At 46.4% G+C, this 26532-nt stretch overlaps 2 protein-coding genes across 3 annotated transcripts in view; one reads left to right on the forward strand and one right to left on the reverse strand.

The window, feature by feature from the left end:
* RNF113A (ring finger protein 113A) overlaps positions 1–4432 on the forward strand; it is a 30254-nt gene extending 25822 nt beyond the window's left edge. The window contains exon 10 of the mRNA XM_082272976.1: positions 4348–4432. Within this exon, the coding sequence (XP_082129102.1) occupies positions 4348–4415 (68 nt within the window). The 3' untranslated portion in view covers positions 4416–4432. The remainder of the gene's footprint in view (positions 1–4347) is intronic.
* A 7212-nt stretch (positions 4433–11644) lies between these two features.
* Positions 11645–26532, reverse strand: part of STRADA (STE20 related adaptor alpha) — a 44515-nt gene continuing 29627 nt past the window's right edge. For both annotated transcript variants that reach the window (XM_082271999.1, XM_082272000.1), the window contains 6 exons: positions 25225–25348; positions 24290–24461; positions 21959–22063; positions 20353–20585; positions 19821–19863; positions 11645–12184 (listed from right to left, as the gene is read on the reverse strand). In XM_082271999.1, the coding sequence (XP_082128125.1) occupies positions 12032–12184; positions 19821–19863; positions 20353–20585; positions 21959–22063; positions 24290–24461; positions 25225–25348 (830 nt within the window). In that variant the 3' untranslated portion in view covers positions 11645–12031. The remainder of the gene's footprint in view (positions 12185–19820; positions 19864–20352; positions 20586–21958; positions 22064–24289; positions 24462–25224; positions 25349–26532) is intronic.

Below are 26532 nucleotides of genomic sequence, written 5' to 3' on the forward strand. Positions count from 1 at the left end.
TTTCCAGAATCCCGGACAAGTGGGTTTGCGAAGTCATAAGGTCAGGGTACAAGATCGAGTTTCGATCTCTCCCACCGGCGCGATTCTTCCCTTCCAATATCCGACTATCCCCGGATCGTTTAGAAGATCTGCGGAGAGCAGTCACGGATCTACTACAACAAGGAGTGGTAGTCCACGTTCCTTGGACAGAATGTTTTCAAGGGTTTTTATTCAAACCTATTTACAATACCCAGGAAAGAGGGCAAAGTGCGTCCAATTCTGGACTTAAGGGCACTCAATTCCTTTCTCGACATAAGGAAATTCAAGATGGAATCCATTCGCACAGTAGCAGCCTTCCTGCATCCAGGGGATGTCCTAGCGTCCATAGACATCAAGGACGCATATCTTCACATTCCCATTTTCGCAGGATATCAGCGGTTTCTACGCTTTTCCGTAGAAGAGAACCACTATCAGTTTGTGACGTTACCTTTCGGTTTCGCCACGGCTCCTCGGGTCTTCACGAAGGTGTTGGCCCCAATGTTGGCACTACTGCGCCAAAGAGGCATATCGATTCTAGGTTACCTAGACGATCTCCTGCTTCATGCAGAGTCTCCTCAGACCCTGCTACAAAACATAGAAATTACTATAATTTCTTTACAGGAATTCGGGTGGCTGGTGAACCAGCAAAAGTCATTTCTGGTTCCCACCCAGAGGCTCGAATATCTGGGTCTAATTCTAGACACAGTCAGGACAAGAGTTTTCCTTCCGGTAGGGAAACTCCGAAAGATTCAATCAGCAGTCCAGTTGTTACTATCCAACAGCTGGTCTTCCCTTCGGACTTGCATGAGGGTTCTGGGGTTGATGGTGGCTTCCTTCGAAGCAGTCCCATTTGCCCAGTCCCATACCCGAATTCTTCAGCAAGAGATTCTTCTCAGATGGAATCGGAATCCGGAGTCCCTGGACTATCGGATCCAATTGAGCAAACAGACCAGAGAGTCTCTGGTCTGGTGGCTTCGGTCTCCGATGCTCAGCCAGGGAAAGTCATTTCTGCCAATATATTGGACGATAGTGACCACGGATGCCAGCCTATCCGGATGGGGAGGAATTCTCGGTCAGTTATCCGTTCAGGGACTTTGGTCCCCGGAAGAATCCAAAATGTATTGGAACTGAGAGCGATCAGACTTTGTCTGATTCACTGGACCGAGCAGCTCCAGGGCAGCCCGGTTCGGATCCAGTTGGACAACGCCACGGCCGTGGCTTATGTCAATCACCAGGGGGGCACCAAGAGTGTCCGAGCGGCCAAAGAAGTGGCTTGCATTCTTCGCTGGGCGGAACGATTTGTTCCAGCTATCTCTGCGGTGTTCATTCCGGGGGTGGAAAATTGGCAGGCAGATTATCTCAGCCGTCAGACTCCGGATCAGGGGGAATGGTCCCTCCATCCAGAAGTTTTCCACCAGTTGTGCCTACGGTGGGGCACCCCGGATGTGGATCTGTTGGCATCACGATTCAACAGAAAAGTACAGAGATTCGTGGCTCGCTCCCGCGATCCTCTAGCAGAGACCGCAGACGCACTGGTCACCCCGTGGGGGCAATACCAGCTAATGTATGCCTTCCCTCCTCTTGGGTTACTGCCAAGACTTCTTCGCAGGATAGAGGAGGAAGGAATTCCAGTAATCCTGGCAGCTCCGGACTGGCCTCGTCGAGCTTGATACGCCGACTTGGTCAGACTGGTGGCGGACGTCCCGTGGAGACTTCCTCTCAGGGAGGATCTACTGTCTCAGGGACCGATCTTCCATCCTGCTTTACGATCGCTGGTTTTAAACGGCCTGGTTATTGAGACCCAGGTGCTGAAGGACAAGGGATTGTCAGCTTCAGTTATTCCTACTCTAGTTAAAACAAGGAAAGCGACTTCCAGAAAGATTATCATCGTACATGGAAGTCTTATATTGTGTGGTGTGAATCCCTTGGGTTCCATCTACATCTTTATTCGATAGCCCGAATATTGGCTTTTCTGCAACAGGGAGTTGAGCAGAAGCTGGCCTTGAGTGTTATCAAGGGTCTGGTTTCAGCATTTGCTATCTTCTTTCAGAAGCCTTTGTCTACTCATTCCTTGGTGCGGAATTTCATCCAGGGGGTGCGACACCTGGCTCCGCCAGTGCACGCGCCGTTACCATCCTGGGATCTTAATTTGGTGCTGTCGGTTCTTCAGACACCTCCCTTTGAAAATATCAGGGAGATTCCCTTGCTTACTTTATCCCAGAAGGTGGTCTTCTTGGTGGCTATCACTTCTGCACGCAGGGTGTCAGAACTGGCTGCATTATCCTGTTGTTCCCCAGATCTGGTGGTTCATAGGGATAAGGTTGTTCTTCATCCGAATCCATCCTTCCTTCCTAAGGTGGTTTCAAAGTTTCATTGAATGAGGACAGTGTATTGTCCTTCCTATGTCCTTAGCCCAATCATCCTCGAGAATTTGCATGGCATTCCTTGGATGTAGTTCGGGCGATCAGGATATATTTGAATACTACGGATTCAATTTGTAAGACGGATTCACAGTTTGTGATCACGGATGGCCCTAAGAAGGGGTTGCCTGTTCTGCTGCGACCATCTTTAGATGGATCAGACAGACGGTGGTATAGGCTTATTTTATCTAAGGGTCGGGATCCCCCGTTCCCTGTTAAGGCGCATTCTACTCGGGCGCTTAGTGTTTCCTGGGCCTTCCGCCATCAGGCGTCAGTGGTTCAGGTTTTCAAGGCGACTGTTTAGTCGTCGGTTCATACCTTTACAATATTGTATAAGGTTTATGTGATGGCATCGTCAGATGCCTCTTCTGGCCGCAAGGTTCCTGCAGGCCACTGTTTGAGGAGACTGTTGGTCTACCTCGAGGATTTGTGGGGTAGGTCTCATCTGTTTACTCGATGAGTCCTTTGATACTTCTGGTTGGCTCCGGTTGGGCCTTCTAGTTTGGATTTTGATTTCGGTCAATCCCACCCCTCATTTGTGGCACTGCTACTGGATGTCCCAGTTCTTGTGAATCAAGAAGACTACGTCTGTCAATGAGCGACAGAGAAAATCGGATTTTTGTAAGATCTTACCGTAAAATCCTTTTCTCTTAAGCTCATTGACAGACGTAGTACCCGCCCCTCTATCATTGAGTTGGGTTGGGTTAAATTCTCTGTTGCTGCTTTGGGACAGAACTGATTCTCTGTAGCAGACAGGAAGAGGATATACCCTCTGGGACTGCCCCTAGGGTGGAGCCAGAACGTTTTTTCTTTCTGCCTAGTCCTACTCCTGTAGAGGGCAGCATAACCCAGTTCTTGTGAATAAAGAAGACTACGTCTGTCAATGAGCTTAAGAGAAAAGGATTTTACGGTAAGATCTTACAAAAATCCGATTTTTTTTTGCATTTTTTTTTTTGAGACGGAGCTTTGTTTTGGAGGTATTTAATCACCAATGTGTTTTTTTTTTTTTTTACTTTTTGCTGAAAAAAAGACCAAACATTTTGAAAGAGTTTTTGTTAGAAAAATTTGTAAATAGGTTATTTTTCTCCTTCACTGATGAGGCAGCACCTATTGGCATCACTGGTGATCAGTGCAGGTCTTCCCTATGAGGAAATGCCACTAATCGGCTCTCCTCACATTGCCAGTGTGAGGAGAGCAAAGACCATAACTGGCATTTCCTTGTTTACATGTGATTGGACACAGCTGATTGCATCATCGGCTCCTTTACTGAGATCGAGGATGCACCATGTCCCAGGCATACAGCGTGCCGCCGATCGCTGTAGGCGTACGACGAAAGTGAGACAATTTTATCACAAAACAAGAGCCACCCTGCCGCTGTCCTTTGTCTATACGGCTTGCAAGAGGTGGTTAAAGTGTATTATTTCCCTAAAAATGCATCTGAAAAAGTGCTGCAGAAAAACAGTGTGACATAAAATTGCAACAACCGCCATTTTATTCTCTAGGCCAGGGATCCTCAAACTACGGCCCTCCAGCTGTTGCGAAACTACACATCCCATGAGGCATTGCAAAACTTTGACATTCACAGCTATGGCTAGGCATGATAGGAATTGTAGTTCCTGAACAACTGGAGGGCCATATTTTGAAGACCCCTGCTCTAGGGTCTCGGCTAAAAAAAAAATATATATATATAAATGTTTCAAGTAATTTTCTAGCAAAAAATACTGATTTTTACTTTTAAACACGTGTCAGAAAAAGGCTTGGTCAGCAAGTGTGGATACATTGTAAAAAAATCAAATCACCCACTTTGTGTGTAATCCATTAATAAAAATCTGTGAACCTTTAATTGATTGTTCTGGTAAATTGCTAGGTACAGTATATGCACTAATTGTCTTTTTTTTTTTTTTACCAGAATTGATTGCAAAGATGGAGAAGCACAAGGCTGATCATGAAGAATGTGATTCTCCTGAAGAAGGATAACGCAACTGCCATTTCCTGACTTCTATTTTTCCTTTTTTTTTTTTAAATGAATAAAAACTTTAGATATTGTTTCTATAAGGTGTTAGATGATGTGTAAAAGCAAGAATCCTTTTTAGAGTTTTTTTTTTTTTTTTTTAACCCAGGCTTTTCAGGTGATGGGTATATTTTAAAGGTGGGCTCCAGGCAAACCGCTAGATACACAAGATAAATATATGTGAGCTTTTACTTGCCGTAAAACAAGACCTGACCAGTAAGCATTAACTGCAGCAGAGAAAAATTGTGTCTCTTACCCTGCCAGATAGGGCTGTGCTTTGTAGCAGAGCTGTGTAAATCTCAGGACTGGATGAGCAGAAATCAAACCCCTCTGATGGGTAAAACAGCTCCAAATATGTCCTCTATGTATTAAGCAGTTTGCCTTGAATTCAGCTTTAAAACCAATTGCATGCAATTATTCCCATATTATTTGTTTGCCAGTGGTGATCATTACAGAAGATTAGGAAGAATTGGGTGAAAGTATTTAAAATTATTTTTTATTTTGGCAATAGAATGTGTAACAGAGAGTCTCCATATCAATGTATAATACACCATATGACTTGTGTCTGTGCACATGTTCACAACAGGTTCATCCAAGGTTTAGACTTGAGGCTGGTAGACACGCAGAGGTTTACAATCAAATAAAATACCCCACAAAACAGCTGCAGGCTTTTCTTAGGGGGGTGCGCTGTATCCAAGATAGAGGTTTGAGGGCTTTTACTATTTGGCTGTGTGAAGCCTTTAGGAAAATGATGCTAGTGATTGTAGTATAATCCTGACAGATTAGACATGGATCTCTGTAGGAAATCTCATCCCTAACTTGTACTGCAGCAATGTTTCTTCTTTGTCTTTCCCCAGCTGGATGTTGCAGTAGGGGGGATGATCAGGTGTCACCTGATGAAAGACACCTTCAGGATGGCGATTGGGACTTTGCAGTGCTCTGATTTAAGCCCCGTACACACGTACCGGTTGTTGGCTGTAAAGATTCGTCTGGCGACCGATCGGCCGATTGTAGGCTTGTTAGTATGATGCTTCCGACAGCGCATTTTTGGCCGAACAGAATCTGTCGTGCAAGCATTAAAATTTTTGTTGGCCAACACCAGAACGGCCGATTGTTCGCCAGTCAGTACAGATTTCGGCCAACAGACAGCAGATTTGCAAGACTGGGCATGCTCAGAAAAGAAAAAGACAAGGAAAGTTAACCATCCCATGACATCACTTCTACAGTTGGCTGATGTTGGCCGACAAAATTCATGTACAGTCTTTTGCACTTTTCAACAGACAAGACAGCCCTCGGACAAAAGACGGCCGATCGTTCGGCCGACGATCGGTACGTGTGTACGGGGCTTTAGGCCCATTGATGGACATTCTGTGCTCGGGAATCTGATTTAAAATGTGGGCCCTTTTAGGGAAATTATAAACTTTAAAGAGAAGCGCCAGTCTTCCTCCAAAACTTAGATGTCAGCAGCTACACATACTGTAGCTGCTGCCTTTTAATATAAGGACACTTACCTGTCCAGGGAGCCCACAATGTCCTAACCCGAGCAGATTCCTCAATCGGCTTTGGGTGCAGGAGTCGGTATCTCAAGTAAGGGAAACAGGCAGTGAAGCCTTGCCGCTTCACAGCCGGCCTCCAACTATGCATGCGCGAGCCACGCTGTGCCTTGTGAGTGGTCCCACAGTCATCTTGGACCTGTGATATGTCCCAGAACATGACGGGGGGGGGGGGGGGGTAGCACTGCGGAAATTGCAGTGGGAGCAGGAACATGTTAAAAGCCAGTTACCTCCTCTACCCCACCACAAAAAAAAGCCAAATGTGGCAGAAAAGGGGGGGGGGGGGGGTTGGGGAGAATGCAAACAAGTGAAACTTCCCCTTTTGGTTGAAGTTCTGCTTTAATTAACAAATCCAATTGGGTGGTGAAACTTTACCATTCGTTGAACCCACTGCACCTAATTATCTCACTAAGGAAAGGATCAGCCTCATTGTACAGAGCTGCATGGTGTAGGGATAGGAAGCATTCATTAGTGGGAAGGATGAGGTGGCTTGACTCTCTTGTCACATTGCACCCTTGAATCACATCAGTCATACACTATTGTCAAAAGTATTGGGACACCTGCCTTTATATATATACTGTATACACACACACAAACCTTAATTGCATCCCAGTCTTGAGCTCCGTACACAGGCACAGATTGTTGGCCAACTTTTGTCCAGTGTTTGTTGGTTGAAATGTGCTCTAGACTTGCACTGGACTTTTGTTGGCCAACAAAAACCAACTTCAGAAGTGATGTCATGTGATGGTTTACTTTCCGTGTGTTTTTTCTTTGAGCATGCCAAGTCTTGCTCATCAGATTTTTGTCGGCCGAAATCTGTACTGACTGAGGAACAATCGGCCGTTATGTTGTTGGCCAACAAAAATTTTATAGCATGCACACCAGATTTTTTTTCGGCCGAAAATTCGCAGTTGGTTGTCGGAAGCATCATACTAACAAGCCTACAAGCGGCCGATCGGACGTTGGCCAACAATCTGTGCGTGTGTACGGGGCTTAAGTCTGTAGGGTTCAATATTGAGTTGGCCCAACCTTCACAGCTTTAACTATTCTGGGAAGGTTTAGGAGTGTGTCTATGGGAATGTTTGACCATTCTTCCAGAAGCACATTTGTTAGGTCAGGCACTGATGTTGGAGGGAAGGCCTGACTCGCAGTCTGCACACTAATTCATCCCAAAGTCGTTCTGTCGGGTTGAGGTCAGGACTTTGTGCAGGCCAGTCAAGTTCCTCCACTGTGTCTTTAGGGACCTTGCTTTGCGCACTGGTGTGCAGACATGTTGGAACAGGAAGGGACCATCCCCAAACTGTTCCCATAAAGTTGGGACTATGAAGTTGTCCAAAATGTTTTGATATGGTGATGCCTTAACAGTTCCCTTCACTGGAACTAAGGGGCCAAGCCCTGAAAAAACAACCCCACACCATAATCCCCGTCCACCAAATGATTTGGACCAGTGTAAAGCAAGGTCCATAAAGACATAGATGAGCTTTTGGGGTGGAGGAACTTCACTGGCCTGCACAGAGTCCTGACCTCAACCTGATAAAACACCTTTGGGATGAATTCGAGCAGAGACTGTAAGCCAGGCCTTCTCATCCAACATTATTGCCTGATCTCACAAATGCGCTTCTGGAAGACTGGTAAAACATTCCCATAAACACACTCCTAAACCTTGTGGACAGCCTTCCCTGAAGAGTTGAAGCTGCAAAGGGTGGGCCAACTCAATATTGAACCCTACAGACTAAAGCCTCATACACACGCACCGATTGTTGGCCGAACGATCGGCCGTCTTTTGTCCAGTGTTGTTGTGTTGGTTGAAAAGTGCTCTAGACTGCACACTAATTTTTTCAGCCAACAACAACCAACTTCAGAAGTGATGTCATGTGATGGTTGACTTTCCGTGTGTTTTTTCTTTGAGCATGCCCAGTCTTGCTCATCTGATTTTTGTCTGTCGAAATCTGTACTGACTGACGAACAATCGGGTTGTTGTGTTGACGGCCAACAAAAATTTTATAGCATGCACACCAGATTTTGTTCGGCCGAAAAGTTGCAGTCGGTTGTCGGAAGCATCATACTAACAAACCAACAATCGGCCGATCAGACGTTGGCCGAAAATTCACGGCCAACAATCAGTGCGTGTGTACGAGGCTTAATACTGGGATGCCATTAAAGTTCATGTGCGTGTAAAGGGAGGCATCCCAATACTATGTGTGTGTGTGTGTATTTATTTATATATATATCTCCAGCCTTTATTGTAGATTAATCAGATAACATGAGCAAAACAAAACCTGCTGCAGGCCACATGGCATTAACGTATAGAAGAATAGTATAATATTTTTGTTCAGCTAGTCTGTTGATGAACAGAGTTAATATTCCACCACATTATCTTTCTTAGGTTGGCCATACATGTTCAATTTTCTGTTCGATTTACCAAAAACCATATACTATGAGGTCAAAACTAAACAACACTTCCAATTGTATCCAATTAGGCAAGCCTTTGTACTACATAGTTGAAGGAAAATCTGAAGAAAATTGTATAATGTATGGCCAGCCTAAGTTATGCAGCCCAACAAACTAGAGTGTTTCTGGTGCTCATTAATAATAATAAGGAGAGCAGATAACACTACCTGCTCTCCAATGTGCACTGCTATGCGCAGCCTGTTCAGTTAATAAAGAAATTGTCCCATCTAGTTCCGCTCCTCTGTGTGGTGGAAGTAGAGGTCCCATGATCAGGCTCTCTGCTCAGCATTTTGTTTTAAAGTCCTTTTTATTCAATTCTGTTGGGCTCCATCAGCTTCAAAGTCCTGAAGCCAACTGCATACATCTGTAAGAGCGTGTATTGATGACAACAGTTTGAGACACTTCTTCAGAATTCATGGAGGGGTGCATTTGTCACACTTCAAGTGGGTTTTATGTTCCCATAGACTTGTATGGGAAAGACATCACTATACTTTTATAAATGTGCCCTTTTTTTTTTTTTTTAAAGCAGCAGGATGGTGGTGACGTAGCCATGCTATTGCCTTTTAAAGAGGTTGTAAACCGAGAAAAACTTTTTTTTTTTTTTCTTTACATCCTGAGAAACCCATAATGAGCTAGTATGCATCACATACTAGCTCATTATCAAATACTTACCTTAGAACGAGCCCTCGCCGCACCGCTCTCTTACCTCTATGACGGGCGACATGTCCAGTCGCCCATCTTCCGGGATCACGAGCGGCCGTTCCTTCAGAGCGCATGCGCCAGTGACGTCACTGGCTGCATCAAATGTAAATATCTCCTAAACGATACATGTTTAGGAGATATTTACATTACCTATAGGTAAGCCTTAATATGGGCTTACCTATAGGTACAAGTGTCAGAGGAGGGTTTACTTCCTCTTTAAGTGAGCCTCGGTGTACAAATCCAATAACTAGTAAAATCCCTTAAAATGTATAGAGGCAAAGTGTGTGTACAACTATCTGTATGGGGTTACATCGAGCTAGCATGGAAAACTGTGTATATGGGATAAGGCCACAGAAAAAAAAAATAATAGATCTGCATGAGTCGGGTTTGTTATATGGCTTGAGGACACCCATGATGAAATAACCACATCAAGATGTTTAGGTCTACTAGCACACATATAAAGAATTGTAAAGTTGAGGGGCAGCTCTAACCATTACAAATTGGTTAAATCTCCTAAATGAATTTACAGACTACATAAAGAGAATGCATTGGTAATATTGCCTTGCAGTAGGTCATGTACATTTCAGCTGGACTCCTACCACCCCTTTCTCAGTTCTCTGTTTATTCTATGGGTGTAGAATCTATCACTTGGATTTCTAATGCCTGAATGGAAATTGTGACAGAGGTAGCTCACCAGTGGAATCTGAAAGAGAGAACCCAGCTAATCAACAGCCACACAAAACAAATATACATTCACTCTTTAAAAGGGGCCAGGAGCACCATACAAGGCTTCATTTGCCCAGGATTTTTTCTACGCTGTGAATCCCAGCAGCAAAAGATTAATTCCTGCAGCTGAGATTGACAGCTGTGTGCAAATAGTCTGTACACTGCAATGACAGGCTGTCGGCGGCCACAGCTATTTGGGACTGTTCGCACAGCCAGCAATCATCCAACTGTGTGCGAATAGCGCCTAACATGAAATGGTTTTTAGCAAAGCTGCTGAGAACTGAGAATGTAGACTAATGCCTCGTACACACGCAACATTCGGCCAACTTTTGTCCAGTGTTGTTGTGTTGGTTGAAATGTGCTCTAGACCTCACATGAATTTTGTCAGCTAACAACAACCAACTTCAGAAGTGATGTCATGTGCTGGTTTACTTTTCGTGTGTTTTTTTTTTTTCTTCTCTGAGCATGCCCAGTCTTGCTCATCTGATTTTTGTCTGGCGAAATCTGTACTGACTGACGAACAAGCAGCCGTTCTGTTGACGGCCAACAAAATTTTATAGCATGCACACCAGATTTTGTTCGGCTGAAAAGTCGCAGTCGGTTGTCGGAAACATCATACTAACAAGCCGACAATCGGCCGATCGGACGTTGGCTGAAAATTTACGGCCAACAATCGGTGCGTGTGTACGGGGCTTGAGACTCACACTGTTTGAAAAAACCCGAAGAACCAATTTATGTGAATAGAGAATTAGGAGACCTAAAAATTCAAACATATTTTACAATTCAGCAACACCTTTTAAAAAAAAAAAAACACACAACATAAGAACAGCATTAACATTTTGAAGGGCTGTCAACATATTGTGGGCAAAAATTTCCATCATAGATGAGGGGGTGCAATATGCATGTCCAAAATTCAACAAATCTTTTCCTGTAAGGCAGGGCAATGAAACCATCAACTTTATAGATTTATAATCAAAGCAACTTGGGCATTGGTTCACTGTTGGATGAAATGTCATTGAGTGTTATGGCTACTATGCTATCCATGACCCAGAATGAGGTTTAGGAAAGGCTTAATTTCCTGGTACAGGCTCCAAACTCTCTAAAAAGAGGAAAAAAAAGGCTAATTATATTTTCTGAAATCCTTCCCCAGAGCCACCTGCACTGCAGAGAAAAGCCAATTCACATTTACTTGTCCGGCAAATATTGTGAGGTCCCTGCCGTTTCAATTATAGGTCTATCCACTTCACCAGCCTGACCAGTATAATACAAGATACCAATGACAATGTTTATTTTATTGCCCTGCCTTACAATTCCAATTGTGTTGCAGCTCGACGGGCCCTCCTATCAGAATACTCATTGTAAAGAGCCAAGGGAAGCCTGTCTATAAATTATAGACCTCCCAAGAATGAGCCATTCTAAGGTGGGCTAGCCTGTCCATTGAATGAGCAAGTTGCAATGGGTTGTTGGGAAACCCTGGTGCCTGATGACCATCTGAGACAACTTACCCCATTGATGGGTGTTCCAGGCTAAATAAATAGTGTGCACAGTCTGGGTGATTACCAATAATAAGACAACATCCAGTGAGGGTCATAGGATGGGAGGTGTGCTACAGACCTACCAAACTGCCTGTGATGTCTATGGGATGGTGGTCTTGATTAATCAGCCCCCCCCTTATAAGGAAAGCAGGCTCCCTTTCTCTGCTTAGAAAGCTTTCTTCAGTAAACCTCTGGGTGGCGAGTTTGTAAAAAAAAAAAAAATAGCTGTTTTTTTTTTTTTTTTTTTAACAACACTGACTAACAGGTGCTGGTGACCCCCGTAAACAAGTAGGGTTGGGTGAACAGTGCTGAACCCAGATAACCAATTGAATTGATGTTCTGTGACAGTACAGTGCTAAGCAGGTTAACTATGTCTATATACAAGACCGATTCCAGCATAGCGTGCCTTCTTCCAGAGGACCAAACACAAACGGTGAGATGAGGCTGTGGCCGGCTCCAGATGCAGTGTCTCTGTGTGGACTCCTAATATTTGTGATGGTGGTAGGTTTCCTCATGCATCTCCAATAAGCGAGATCCCCTTGCAGGGTCTGCGCAGTGTAAACATTAACGGGATTCCAATCCCTCCCCCCCATCCCCAATTCCTCCCTTTTCTCCTTAAAAGTCCCAGTCATCCACATCCAACTGATCCATGTTAGATACCAGTCCCTCTAGTCCAGGAGGCTCAGAACTTCTAGCTCCCTCAAAGTTGGTGATAGGAGACACTGGACGGAGGAGATCAGGGAGGGCTTCAGATGCTCTGCGCTTTATCTGCAAGTAAAAGTCTTTGTTAACATTAACACTTCTAACTAGGAATGTGAGCAATTATTAGGTGTATTTTTTAAGTGAGTTTTAACCTTAGATTTCTTTATTTTCAATAACAAACACGTCACAGTAACCTGCTTTGTGCAAAAGTTTTTGCACAGAGTGCTTCTTTCCCAATATCTCCCTGTAAACAAACTTTGGGACTCTCATACCTAGAGTTAGTATTAGCAAAATGTGACTCAGGGTCCATTCACACCTTCTCCTACAGTATTCAAGCTGCGCGTCACAATTCATACTATGTATGCAGTGTTTAACCACTTAAGGCCTGAAAGGTTTTACCCCCTAAATGACCAGGCCTTTTTTTGTGATACTTTAACTGATAATTGCACGGTTGTGCGACGCTGTACCCAAATTAAATTGATGTCCCTCCCCCCACAAATAGAGCTTTATTTTGGTGGTATTTGATCACCTCTGTGGTTTTTATTTTTTGTGCTATAAACAAAAAAAGAGCGACAATTCTGAAAAAAAAAAATAATAATATACTAATATTTTTTACTTTTTGCTATAAAACATTCCCAATAAAAAAAAAAATTAGAAAAAGCTAATTTTTTTCATACATTTAGGCCACTATTCTGCCACATATTTTTGGTAAAAATGGAATTTTTGACTTACTGTAAAATCCATTTCTCTGATGTTCATTGACGGACATAGCTCCTGGTATTCATAACCATTGGGTTTTACTGCCCCCTACAGGAGTAAGACACTAGGCAGAAAATAATTCTGGCTACACCCATGGGCAGTCCCAGGGGGTATACTCCCTCTCTCTGCTATAGGTACTCCGTTTTGTTACAAGCAGTGTCAGGAGAATAATAACTCCACAGAGGGGTGGGTGCTGTGTCCATCAATGAACATCAGAGAAATGGATTATACAGTAAGCCAAAAATCACATTCTCTCTTTCGTTCATTGACGGACACAGCAGTGTTAAACATGAGGGGTGGGAGCAACCAAAAAATTCCCAAGGCTAAACATTAGCCAACCAGGCAACAGGGACTCAACCAAACAACTGGAGCCCACCTGAAAAAAAAAAAACAATACACCCTCAAAGAGCATCAGGTCCTCTTAAACAGCAGCCTGCAAAACCTTGCGGCCAAATTAAGCATCCGCAGATGCCAACACATCCACTTTATAAAACTTTGTAAAACTTTGTAAAAGTGTGCACCGACTACCAGGTGGCCTTGCAAACCTGCATCACCGACGCCTGATGACGGAAGGCCCAGGAGGCACTAAGCGCCCTAGTAAAGTGCGCCTTGACAGGGAAAGGATGAACCTGACCCCTGAGGTTATAGGTCTGAACCACCGTCTGTCTGATCCATCTGGAAATGGGAGGAAGCGGACAACCCTTTTCAAGGTCTATCCGTGAGCACAAATGGAGAGTCTGACTTCCTGAAAGACTCCGCAGCTGCCAAGTACACCCTAAATGCCCAGACCACATCCAAGGCATGCAAGGCAAGTTCCTTCGGGTGTTTAGGCCTGGGACACAGGGAAGGCAACACAATGTCTTCATTCAAGTGAAAGTCAGAGACAGCCTTAGAAAAAAAAAACGACGGACATGGGCAAAGAATCACCTTATCCCTGTGAATCACCAGGTAAGGTGGAGAGGACAGGATAACACCACCAGTTCCCAAAACCCTGTGCGCATAATTGATAGCCACTAAAAAGGCCACCTTCTGGGACAATGTAAGCAGTGGCCAGTCCAGAGCCACTAAGATGACCAGAATCCCTTCTACCTCGATCCTGCGTAGAAGTCTGGGCAGAAGCTTAGAGAGGAGGGAAAGTGTAAATCAGCAGATACTGACCCCACAGGGCCACCAGCGTGTCTGTGGCTTCTGCCAGAGGATCCCTTGATCGAGCCACAAACCTCTGCATCTTTCTGTTGAGTCGATGGGCCAACAGATCCACCTCGAGGGTGCCCCACCAGAAACACAGCTGATGAAACAGCTCCAGATGAAGGGACCACTCCCTGTGGTCCAACACCTGCCGACTGAGATAATCCGCCTGCCAATATTCCACCCCAGGAATGTGTACGGCAGAGAGGGCTGGTACGAACCGTTCTGCCCACCTTAGAATGCCGACTACCTTCAGAGCTGCCAGGACACTTGTGCCCCCTTGATGATTGACATAAGACACAGCCATGGCAATGTCCGATTGAATGCGCACTAGACAACACCGAAGATGATCCGTCCAATGATCCAGGCACAGTCTGATCGCTTGGAGTTCCAAGACATTGATCGGTAGTCTGGACTCTTCCAGCGTCAACATCCCCTGAGTAGAATGCTTGCCGAGGACGCCGCCCTAGCCGGAAAGGCTGGCATTCGTGCTGACCACTGTCCAATACAAGGGGAGGAAGGATTTTCCCAGCCGAAGTCCCGGAGAAAGAAGCCACAATATCAAAGACTCCCTCATCCCCAGACTCAGCCGGATCAGATTTTCCAGAGACTGGGGAGTCTTGTTCCATTTGGTCAATCTCCTTTTCAGGTACCCCATATGGAACTGTGCAAATTAAACAGTCTCAAAAGGTAGACACTATCAGGACCAGCACCCTCACGCAAGTACGGAAGGACGACCATCTGTTGGACAGCAGGAGGCGAATTGCAGCCTGCAGTATTTTAAGTTTGTCCAGAGGAAAGAGCACTCTGGCTAAAGCACTGTCCAGAGTCAGGCCCAGATAGTCCAGCTTTGTGGACGGAACCAGAGCAGAGACTTTTGAAAATTCAGAATCCAGCCGAACTCCCGCAGAGTTCGTATTGTGATCTCCAGGTTGTCCACCAGAGCAGAGGGAGACTCCACTGGAGATCATCCAAGTAGCCCAGTATGGCAATCCCCCGTTAGTGTAGCAAGGCTAGCACCAGGGCAAACACTTTTTTGAAGACTCGAGGCGAGACCAAGGGGGGAACACCACAAACTGATTATGCTCCTCTCCCACAGCAAATTGCTGAAAGCGCTGGTGACTGGCACATATTGGAATGTGAAGGTAGGCATACTTGATATCGATAGATGACAGAAGAGGAGAGGAAATCGCCCTGACGCAGGGATGGCACCACTGTTCGATTGGCCTCCATTCTGAACTTCTGTACCCGCACAAAGCAGTTTAGTGCCTTGAGGTCCAGGATTGGACGCACTTTGCCTTCCTTCCTGGGAACTGTGAACAGGTTTGAGTAAAATCCCTGAAAACGTTCCAAAGTCGGAACCAGGACAATAACCCCTTGAAGGAACAGGTCTTGTAGCCCCTAACAGGCCCTGTAAGTGGTCTGGGGACAGGCACAAGTTGGAAGGAAAAAACCTTGCCGGGGGAAAAGAGCAAAACTCGATCTTGTACCCGGACCGAATGACTTTGTGGACCCACTTGTCTTGTACCAGAGAAGTCCACAGGTCCAGGAACCAGCGAAGATGTCCCCCATCCCTGACACGGGTGAGCGTGCACCTTCATGCTGGCTTGCCAGACCAGGTTCGTTTGGATCCTCCTGAAGAGGCCCTGAAAGGCTTTGAGCCCTTATCAGTCGACCCTGAGGGACGAAAAAGTTTCTTATAAGCGGAGGAGGGCCCACGTCTACGCCGAGGTTCCTTGCCCTTAGTAGCCTGAGGAAGAAAAGTACTCTTTCCCCCATAAGACCTTTAATGGTGTCATCCAAGGTAGCTCCAAACAGGCGATCTTCTTGGAAAGGAAGAACAGTCAAGGCCTTTTTTGAAGTCTAATGCGCAGAACAGCACTTGAGCCAAAAGACACGCCGAAGGACCACTGCCAAAAAAGAGAGGCGAGCCATTAAGGGGGCCACATCCAAAGAGGCATCGCAGATAAACTGCAGCCCCTGGACCAGTTGGTCTGCCAGCTCGGCAAAGGAAGGGGGGGGGCTGTTCCCCCTCCAGATCATGGCGTAAGATCTTAGCCCACTCGGTCAGAGTTTGACACTAGGGCAATGGTGAATACTGACCTTATTGCCAAACCAGCCAGAGTGTACATAGTGCGGGCCACAGCCTACGCCTTCCGGTCAGCCGGATCCTTAAAGGCTGGGAACTCTTCAACCAGAACAATGGTTGCCTTGTTTAATCTGGAAACTGGAGGGTCCACCACCAGTGGAACAGTCCACTTCTTAACCACTTGCCGACTGCCTAACGCCGATCTACGTCGGCAGTCAGCCCCTCACAGGCAAAGTGACGTAGGGCTACGTCACTAGCTTGTGAGGGTCTAGGGAGCGAGCGCGCGCCCCCGGAGGCGCGCTCCCGCTCCTGCGTGGTCACGGACCCCCCCGCGCGTGTGACCAGCGGACCCGATGTCCGCCGGTCACTCGGCGATCGGCGGGGGAGAGGGAGAATGTCAGGCAGCTTGTGTAAACAAGCTGCCTGTCATTCTCCTCGCTGTAAAGACACTGATAAAACGGATCTAGTATGTAGATCCGTTGATCAGTGTCCTTACAGCTCAAGCCACAGCCAATCACAGTAGAAAGCACGCCCCTAGGGATACACACAGCCCCTCCCTTCCAAATAAAGTTAACCCCTTCACAACCAGTGTATTTTTACAGTAACAGTGCATATGTATAGCACTGATTACTGTAGAAATGTCACTGGTAACCCCAAAAGTGTCACAAATGTCAGTCAAGGGTCCGATCTGTCCGCCCCAATGTCGCAGTACCGCAAAAAAAAAAAAAAATCGCAGATCGCCGCCATTACGCGTTAAAAAAAAAAACAACAAAAATGACAAAAATCTTTCCCTTTGTTAGTAAACGCGATAACTTTTGCGCAAACCAATCAAAATACGCTTTTTGCGATTTTTTTTTACCAAACATAGGTAGCATAAAACAAATTGGCCGAAAATTTTAAAAAATTTTGATTTTTACTTTTTTTTTTGGGGGAATTTCATATAAAAAAATGTGAAAAATATTGTTATTTTTGCAAAATTGACGCTCTTTTTTTGTTTATAGCGCGTGATCAAAAAATAGCACAGGTGATCAAATACCACCAAAAGAAAGCTCTGTTTGTGGGAAAAAAAGGACGTCAAATTCGTTTAGGTACAGCGTCGCACGACCGCGCAATTGTCCGTTAAAGTCACGCAGTGCCGAATCGCAAAATACCCCCTGGTCAGGAAGGGGGTAAAATCTTCCGGGGCTTAAGTGGTTAAGAAGGGACTCCTCATTGGGGTAGTTGTCCCCACTCTTTAGCGAAAATTCTGTCAAAATAGGCAGGGAAAAGAAACACCTTTGCCGCTCTGGATGCCTTGTGAGTGCCAAAGGGTACCTGCACCTCCGTCGCAGCTTCAGCTGCATCCTCCATCTTCAGGGTCTCACACAGATACAATCAGTGCATCCACCAAGGCCTTTTCATGCAGGATCGCAGATGTGGAGGAATCATCCTCATTATCAGAGGATTCCAGGCGCGTGGCTGCAAAACCAGCAGGGTGACCAACGTCCACTGTGGCAGAATCAGATTCAGGATCTGATGAGACAGATGAGGCAGGGGAAGGTGGGGGCGCTTTTTGCTAGCCCGTCTCCCGCAAGCCACCTCCACCTGGGACACAAGGGACTCCAGGACCGCCGTCAGTGTATGGATTGATGGTTGGGACCCAGAGGGCCCCGCAGCCTTAGAGAGGGGATCAGGTGGGGAAATGTGCTCCAAAGACTCCATGAGTCACCAGGGAAACCCCACAAAAAAGTGTAAAACACTGCTAAGGGACAACACCCACCGTGCTGGCAGCACCACCCGGTCGCCGGGCACAAAGCAACAGCAATCCTCAGCAGAGAGGGAGAGGACCCCATCAGACTCACCACCTGCAGCCACTAGGATAATCTGCACTACACGTGCGGCGATCAGGAAGTACAATGATCCAAAAGTCAGCACCAGGGGATGAGGAGGGGCTCCCACTGCCGAAATCGCCACCCCCAGGGCTCCACTGCCATGGCTGCTGCCATTTTCAATGGCAAACTACAGTAAAATGGCCGCAGGACTACACAAACATGGCCGCTGTGTATAGAACACACAGGCTACAACAAAATGGCAGCCCCACGCAGCACCACGTGGAATACAGGGACCCAGGATTGGGAGACCAGGCCTCAAGGATAGATCCAGGCAGGCCGGGGGGCCCTGGCAGGAAAGCCCACCAGGTTCAACCCCCCGCACCGTCAATTGTCCGTTCGCACCCTCCATCACCAGTCAGCGCCCTGCCCCCACCCCAGGAACGTGGCCAGACCACCCAAACAGCCCCAGCGTATGTGGAAAGGGGGTGGGCAGGATGAGGGACTCGGCAAAGGGGGGGTGCCTGCGGGAAGGAGAGGAACCCGAAGGTCCGACCATCCCAAGGAGGGGCCCACACCCACCCCAAAGCCCTCCAGGGGGAGACAGCTACTCATCATATCAGGAACCAGGCGGGCACCGCTCCAGAGAGGACCCCTTGCCATTGAAACGGGGGCTGTCGACCAGGAGGAACGCTGCGACTCGGGATGCAACCTCATGAGGCGTTTAACTCGCAGGCCAGCCCCCGTCTGGTGGGGCTATGTCTCACCCAACCTAGCGCAGAACTGAGGTTTGCTCGCGCTCGCTGGCCAGACTGGGGTGATCACTGGATCTAGATTATACAGCCTGTCGCCCAGTCTGGATTGCAGATCTCACAGGAAAAATCTAGGAGGAAAAAAAATTCTATCTAAAAATAAAAAATTGCCAGGACCAGAGATCCTAGCAAGGAACTAGGTCCTTACTCCTGACTAGGCAAAAAAAAAAAAAAAAACAGAGTACCTATACCAGAGAGAGGGAGAATTTTTTTCTGCCTAGCCTCCTACTCCTCCTGTAGGGGGGGGGGGGGGGGGGGAACCCAATGGTTATGAATACCAGGAGCTGCGTCCGTCAATGAACGAAAGAGAAAAAAAAAGCCCAAAAGGGTATATTGATTAAATTTGGGCAAAAAATATTGTGTCTACAAACTAGGGGAAAGATTTATGTCATTTAGATTTATTTTTTAATGGTGGAGATCAGCGATTTTTAGCGGGACTGCGACATTGCAGTGGACAGATCGGACACCTGACACCTTTGAGGGGACCAGTGACATTACTACAGTAATCTGCGCTAAAAATATGCACTGTCACTGTACTGATGCAACTGGCAGGGAAAGGGTTAACACCAAGGGCGATCAAAGGGTTAAATGTGTGCCTAGGGGATGCTTTCTAACTATGTGGGGGACTTTAATCACTGGATTAATACAGAGACCTGTGTTCCAAAATAGGAGGAACACAGGATCCCTGTGTTCATCACTGACAGAACAGTGGTCTAAGCCATTCTGTCAGTGATGAACACAGGGATCCTGTGTTCCTCCTCCATGGGAAAAGATTGCCGGTGCCCGGACATCGCATCCGCCTGACCCGCTGATTGCCTCCCCCTCTGGCCAATCGACACACGCGCGCCCCCACTATATTTTACACTAAGCCACGTACAGGTACGTCCTTTTGCGTAACAGAGCCGTCCTGCCGCAGTAAAACTACAACAAGTGGTTAAACCAAAAAAAAAAAAAGGGAGGGTGAGGTGTCATGTGCTTAATAGTGTATTAAGCTGTGGTGCCAGCTGGATCATAATGAATTTGATACTTCATGCAGTAACACTTACCTGTTTGAAGAAGGAATGATTGAGCAGAGTGCCAGCATTTGGCCTGCAAAACAGACAAAAATATGAATTAGGATGCAGAAACCATCAGGGTCATAGGGGGAAAATGCTGGCTCCTTTCACACTGCATCATAGCTAAACTTTAGGCTTAGGGCAAGTCTGTGCTTTGCAACAGATTTACTTTAATGCCAACCCTTGCTCAGCAGTTCCCCTGCCACTCTAGTTAGCCACTGGGAAGCATGTGACTCACTTACCTTCCAATCATGTGACAGCACTGTTAGTCCAGGAATGGCATGTGTGGCAGCAGTGAGACAGTCCTCATCTTTGTGTAACCCCATACCAGAATGATTTGGATTTTACACACAGCTTTTTTTTTTAACCTTACTCCCAGTGGCTTAATGGAGCTGTAGGCCTGCAGGGGAAGGGGGTATGTGCTGCCGGGGAGGGCAGCATTAAAGCAAAACTGTTGCAGCCAGTTGTTCTCCTGTTTTCTTAACCTTATACACAAACTATATTAAGTGGTATGAAGGCTCACCGTAACTCAGGGTTCCTCTGAAGACACTGCTCCACCAGGTTGTGAAAGTGTGGGGAGAAGGTGCGGTTGTAGGGGTGCATGCTGGGTTCCCCGTTGGATGGGCGACAAGAGGTCCCTTCTCCAATGCCAGAGTCTGCTCCAGAGCGAGAGGTCTTCATGGTGAGTTCAGAGGCAGGAATGGTTGCGGTGTCCAGCAGACAGGGCACTGTGCCGTTCAGCTTCTCGAGAAGCATCTAGTGAGAAAAAAAGCCACCCCATTAGTTAAGTAGCATCATACTGGGCCTCATTTAACTAAAGGTCCAGAGAAATTAAAATCTGGGCTGTCTAAATTATTTATCTGTCACATTAAAGCATAAGTTCACCTTTTAGAATATATTACACCTGCATTTAGGGCATAACATGTTACTTTGGAGCAGTCCCCCAAACCTCCCCTGTAAAAGCGGGCAGGAATCCTCTCCCTGCAGTCACATTTTAAAAATAGTGTGGCTGTGGTGGGCTCTGCCCCACACAGTCGTGTCATTCATTCACAGAGTTCTGTGATTGAATGAACTACAAGTGCCCCCCGCCATTGCAACAGATGGCTTGTAGTTCTCAATGAACTGTGAGGATGCCAATGAGCACTCTCATAGCTCATTGATTCTTCCTGCTCTCCAGTAACTGTCTGCCCATATGGAGGTACAAGCAGACAGCTGTACTGAATGTCTGCAGGAGCCTGGCATTGCACCCGTGATCCACTGATCGTGGGTGCAATGCATTGCAGGCTGCAGTATAAAAAAATAAATAATAATTCCTGTGGACCTGAGACCAGAGCACCTGCTAAATTTCCACGTTCATGCCCCAACATCTTCTATCTTAACATGCAAGGATGTTTAAAGGGATTGCCAACCCACCTTTTTTTTTTTTTCTTTATATATAAAAACCAACAAACGTGCCTATACTTACCTGCTCTGTGCAATCGGTTTGCACAGAGCAGCCCCAATTCTTCTGGGGTGCCCCGCTGGTGCTACAGGCCCCTCTTCATTGGGTGCCACACAGGAAAGCTGCTTTCCCTGGGGGCACCCATGCGGGCTCGCTCCCGAGTCCCGATGCTGCATCTGTTGACGTAGACAGTGGGACTCTGCCCATCCCCCCACTCCCATGTCACTGGATTTGATTGACAGCAGCACAAGCCATTGTCCAGTGAGGAGAGAGATAGCTTGTGCACATCTCTGGATCGGATCGGGCTCAAGTAAGAAAAAAGTGGGGGAGGGGGAATCTGCAGCACAGGTTTTTCACCTTAATACATAGAATGCATTAAGATGAAAAACCTGGAGGCTTTACAACCACTTTAAAGATGGGGTCCTCAAGATGCGCACTCAAATGTACATAATATCAATTTGTGTATATGGGCTTATTCTGAACAGCAGTAATACCGACCATGAATAGATAGATCCTCTGTAAAATGAAGATGTAGGGAAGACTCCGACTACTCTAAATGCATCATGAGCAGTTGCTACCATGTGTTTTGTAGTCCGCAAGAGCAAAAATGCTGTCAAAAATGATTTTTCTTTAGATACTTTCAAAAACAAAGAAAAGTGAGTCCTAGAAGTGGTACTATTGTCCTTACCTGCGTAGCTGGCATGTCTTTGAATGGCACGTGTCCATTAGCAAGCTCACACGCTGTAATCCCCACACTGTAGATGTCAGATTTGGCATCATACCCCTGAAGATTCTGTGCGGGGGAAGAAAAAAAAAAAAAGATAGCGATCCCAGCTGTCAAAAAGCACTTAACCCCTAAAAAGGTACCATATAGATTGTATAATAAAAGATAGATTGAGTCTCATTTAAAAAAAAAAATTACATTTCAGTGAACCTGCGTTTTGGTAATGCTGGGCAAAATTACTGGTTTACTTCAAAGCAGCCCTCCCAGCGGAATAAATTCACTCGCTCCCCCACTGCACCATTCAGCTGCCAGGAGCAAAGAGTGCTAAAACTTTGGTAAGCTACAAGTCACTGGAATAATAGCTTACACCAGGATTTCTCAAGTGGGGTTCTGCAGAACTGTAAGAAAACAGTCCCCAGGGGTTCTGCATCAGATTTAAAACTGCTCAAGGGTAGCTCAGTGTTCCCCCAGCAGCTGCCGCAGGTTGGCAGAGCATTGTAAGGTGGATTGATATCAGCCAGACAATATGCTTAAAGCTCTGGCTGCCGACGCCCGCATACCCAGCCAGAAGTGAGGGATGAGGAGAGAAGCTTGTCTGTCCTGGAAAAAGAAACCTTTAAAGCAGGAGCTCCAGTGTTTCCAGCTTTTACTGGTAATCCCTTTAGAGAACAGGTCAGGCCACTCTAGAGTAAACTTTACAGAAATAGAACTACTAATATATGCAGCCCTTAGCAGTTCTAAACACCAATGCAAAGACACATGGTTTTCCCTAAACACAAATGCACAGTGAGTTTTGCAATGATTACCAATGCAAAGTTAGTGTTTCTAAAAACTGATGAATGAATAATCACAAAGCAGGACAGGATAATGCCATCTGTGGGAGTTTTTCAGTCGGGCTGTGGCTGCCCTTGGGGATTCCTCCCACAGATATAAAGCCCTATTCTCCTCCCACTGCTACAAATGGTAAAACATTATTCCTCCCACTGATACCAAATAATTGGGCTCTATTCCTCCCACTGATACCGACAATGGGGCTCTATTCCTCCCACTGATACCGACAATGGGGCTCTATTCCTCCCACTGATACTGACAATTGGGCTCTATTCCTCCCACTGATACTGACAATTGGGCTCTATTCCTCCCACTGATACTGACAATGGGGCTCTATTCCTCCCACTGACACAGACAATGGGGCTCTATTCCTCCCACTGACACCGACAATTGGGCTCTATCCCGCCCACAGACACCAACGATGGGGCTCTATTCCACCCACTGAAACCGATGATGGGGCTCTATTCCACCCACTGAAACCGATGATGGGGCTCTATTCCTCCCACTGACACCGACGATGGGGCTCTATTCCTCCCACTGACACCGACAATTGGGCTCTATTCCGCCCACAGACACCAACGATGGGGAGCTATTCCTCCCACAGACACCGATGATGGGGCTCTATTCCACCCACTGAAACCGATGATGGGGCTCTATTCCTCCCACTGACACCGATGATGGGGAGCTATTCCTCCCACTGACACCGATGATGGGGAGCTATTCCTCCCACTGACACCGATGATGGGGCTCTATTCCTCCCACTGACACCGATGATGGGGCTCTATTCCTCCCACTGACACCGATGATGGGGCTCTATTCCTCCCACTGACACCGATGATGGGGCTCTATTCCTCCCACTGACACCGATGATGGGGCTCTATTCCTCCCACTGACACCTATGATGGGGCTCTATTCCTCCCACTGACACCGATGATGGGGCTCTATTCCTCCCACTGACACCGATGATGGGGCTCTATTCCTCCCACTGACACCGATGATGGGGCTCTATTCCTCCCACTGACACCGATGATGGGGCTCTATTCCTCCCACTGACACCGATGATGGGGCTCTATTCCTCCCACTGACACTGATGATGGGGCTCTATTCCTCCCACTGACACCGATAATGGGGCTCTATTCCTCCCACTGACACCGATAATGGGGCTCTATTCCTCCTACTGACACCGATGATACGGACTGATTTCTATCACTAATATTCATTATGGGGCACAATTTCTCCTACTGACCACAGGCGCCATGTCATTTTTTTTACTCCCACTGGCCACACTCCGGCCCCCCTAAGAACAGTAAACTAGCTCTTTGTTTAAACGTTTGGAGACCCCTGCTTTAAAAAAATAACAAAAGGGGAACAAATCTGAAAAGCCAGTGCCATTAAAGCGTATTTTTACACAGCATTAGGTGTACATTCTAAATATCTAAAGTTGGTCTTGTACACTCCTCTCACCTGCTGTAAGAGCTCTGGACTCAGCCAGGGAAGGACCCGGGAACTGTGCTTGGGGAAGTCATGGACCACTTTCACTCGCTGTCCGTGGTTTATCATGCTAAGAATACTGCGCAGGCCAGAGAGGTACACCTTCCCGTCCACAGAGATGAGGATGTGACTGGCCTTCACACTCCTGCAGAGAGATGATCATTAACTGGCCAGATCTTAGGAGAAGATACTAAATCGGGTTACACTTCATTCTGAAGAACTGACTTCTGGAAAGATAATTATATTGGGACAAAGCAGTGGGACACCCTTTCCAATCAAAAGGCTGTTTAGAGTAAATCACAGAAATTACATAGGCATACAGTATAGAATTCTACATGGGATCCCTGTCACAATAGGTGCTGCTCCTTTGTTCAAGGTGGGCTGGAGACATTCAAAGATGGAGCAAGGAATATATGCAGTATGCATTAAGGCAACCTTTCAAGGCAGAAGCATGAGAGCAGCCTCTTGAAGGTGCAAGCCTATATTTATCCCTATAAAGACTGGATATAGTCTTTGCACTCACTGTGAAAGAAATCCGCCTTATGTAAACATCTTATCAATGTATGTAAAGTGACTTAGTACATTTTCAGCATTAAAGGTGTGCTTTAGAGCAAGGAGAAGAAGCACATACTTCTCTTCCATTACCTCCCCCAAAGCCCTAGTCTACCACTGGAGACCCCCAGTTTGGAGTGTACACAAAGCCTCCCCCTTCCCCTCCCAATGGCAGCCCTCCAGGCTTTACAAGCCATGAGCCAATTAATGGGTTGTAATAATAATGGAGGTTTCACTACTTCTGGCCACGCTGTAGCTTCAAGAAAAATATAATCAGGCAACCATTTACTTTGCTACCCCGTGACCTATATTTTCTCTTTCAATGATAAAAGTTGCCAACCCCTACCCTATGTTACCTGTGAACGTAACCCATATGGTGGATGTAATCCAAGGCTTTCAACACTCCGAGCAGGATGTAAGCGATTGCCAGCTCACTCATTCCATCTGTGAAGTGTGTGCAGATCAGGTCTTTGGCTGACCCTGTCAGGAGAGACATGGTGAGTGTGAGGGAGACATTTACTAAACCTGGTGCACACAGAATTTGGTGTGGCTGTGCATAGTAACCTAGTAACCAATCAGCTTCCAGGTTTTGTCTAAGCTTAAAGTGATACTAAAGTCTCGGTTTTTTTTTTTAGTTAAAAATAAACATATTTATACTGCTCTGTGAAATGGTTTTACACAGAGCAGCCCAGATACTCTCCTTCCCAGGTCCCTCTTTGGTGCTCCTGGCCCCTCCCTCCCGTTGAACGCCCCCACAGCAAGCAGCTTGCTATGGGGGCACCAGAGTTGAGCCTCAGCTTCCTGTGTCCATTCTAACACAGAGCAGCAACCCGGCCCCGCCTCCCTTCTCTCCTCATTGGCTGACTGACTGATTGACAGCAGCAGGAGCCAATGACATTGCACTGCTATCTAAGCCAATAAGAAGGGGAGTCCAAGGCAGCCAAGACACTTCCACATTGCTGGAACTAGATGGACCTCAGGTAAGTATTAGTAGTAGGGGGGCACCAAATGCATTAAGATAAAAAATCTTTCTGCCTTTACAACCACTTTAAGTGAAAAATCTGAAGTTAAAAGCGGATTGGTTATTATGCACAGTTGCACCAGATTCTATATGCACCAGCTTTGGTAAATGATCCCCATAACCGTTAGGAGAGAGAACAAGCAACTAGACTATCAAACTTGCTGCACTTTGTAAGCCATTCCAAAAAAGGCAGACATGGTCCAGTCCCCTAATCAAACCTACGCTGGAATCAGGTGCTCTGTTCCATTGATAGGAAAAGCAGAAATGGTCAACTTTTTAAGCCCCGATCAGATTATCGAAAGATCCATCATCCATTTTTTGTGGCATGCTAGTCTGATGTGGAAAGTGAAGAGGCTATTTTCATACAAATTTTCCCGTAGGACAGAATTCTACTTCAGAAGTGATGTCATGTGTTGGATTGCTTTCTATGTGTTCTTTCGTCTCTGAGCGTGCCTAGTCTTGCTCATAAGATTTTTTTTCCGTCTAAATCTGTACTAATGAGACGAAAATCGGACGTTGTATTACGGACGACAAAAATTTTATAGCCTGCACATCAGGATTTTGTCAGCCGAAAAGTCGGAGACGGCTGTCGAAAGCACCATACTAACAATCCGAAAATCGGCAGATCGGTCGTCGGACGAAA

This window comes from Pelophylax lessonae (genome assembly GCF_965119305.1).
Source record: "Pelophylax lessonae genome assembly, chromosome: 11".
NCBI classification, from domain to species: domain Eukaryota; kingdom Metazoa; phylum Chordata; class Amphibia; order Anura; family Ranidae; genus Pelophylax; species Pelophylax lessonae.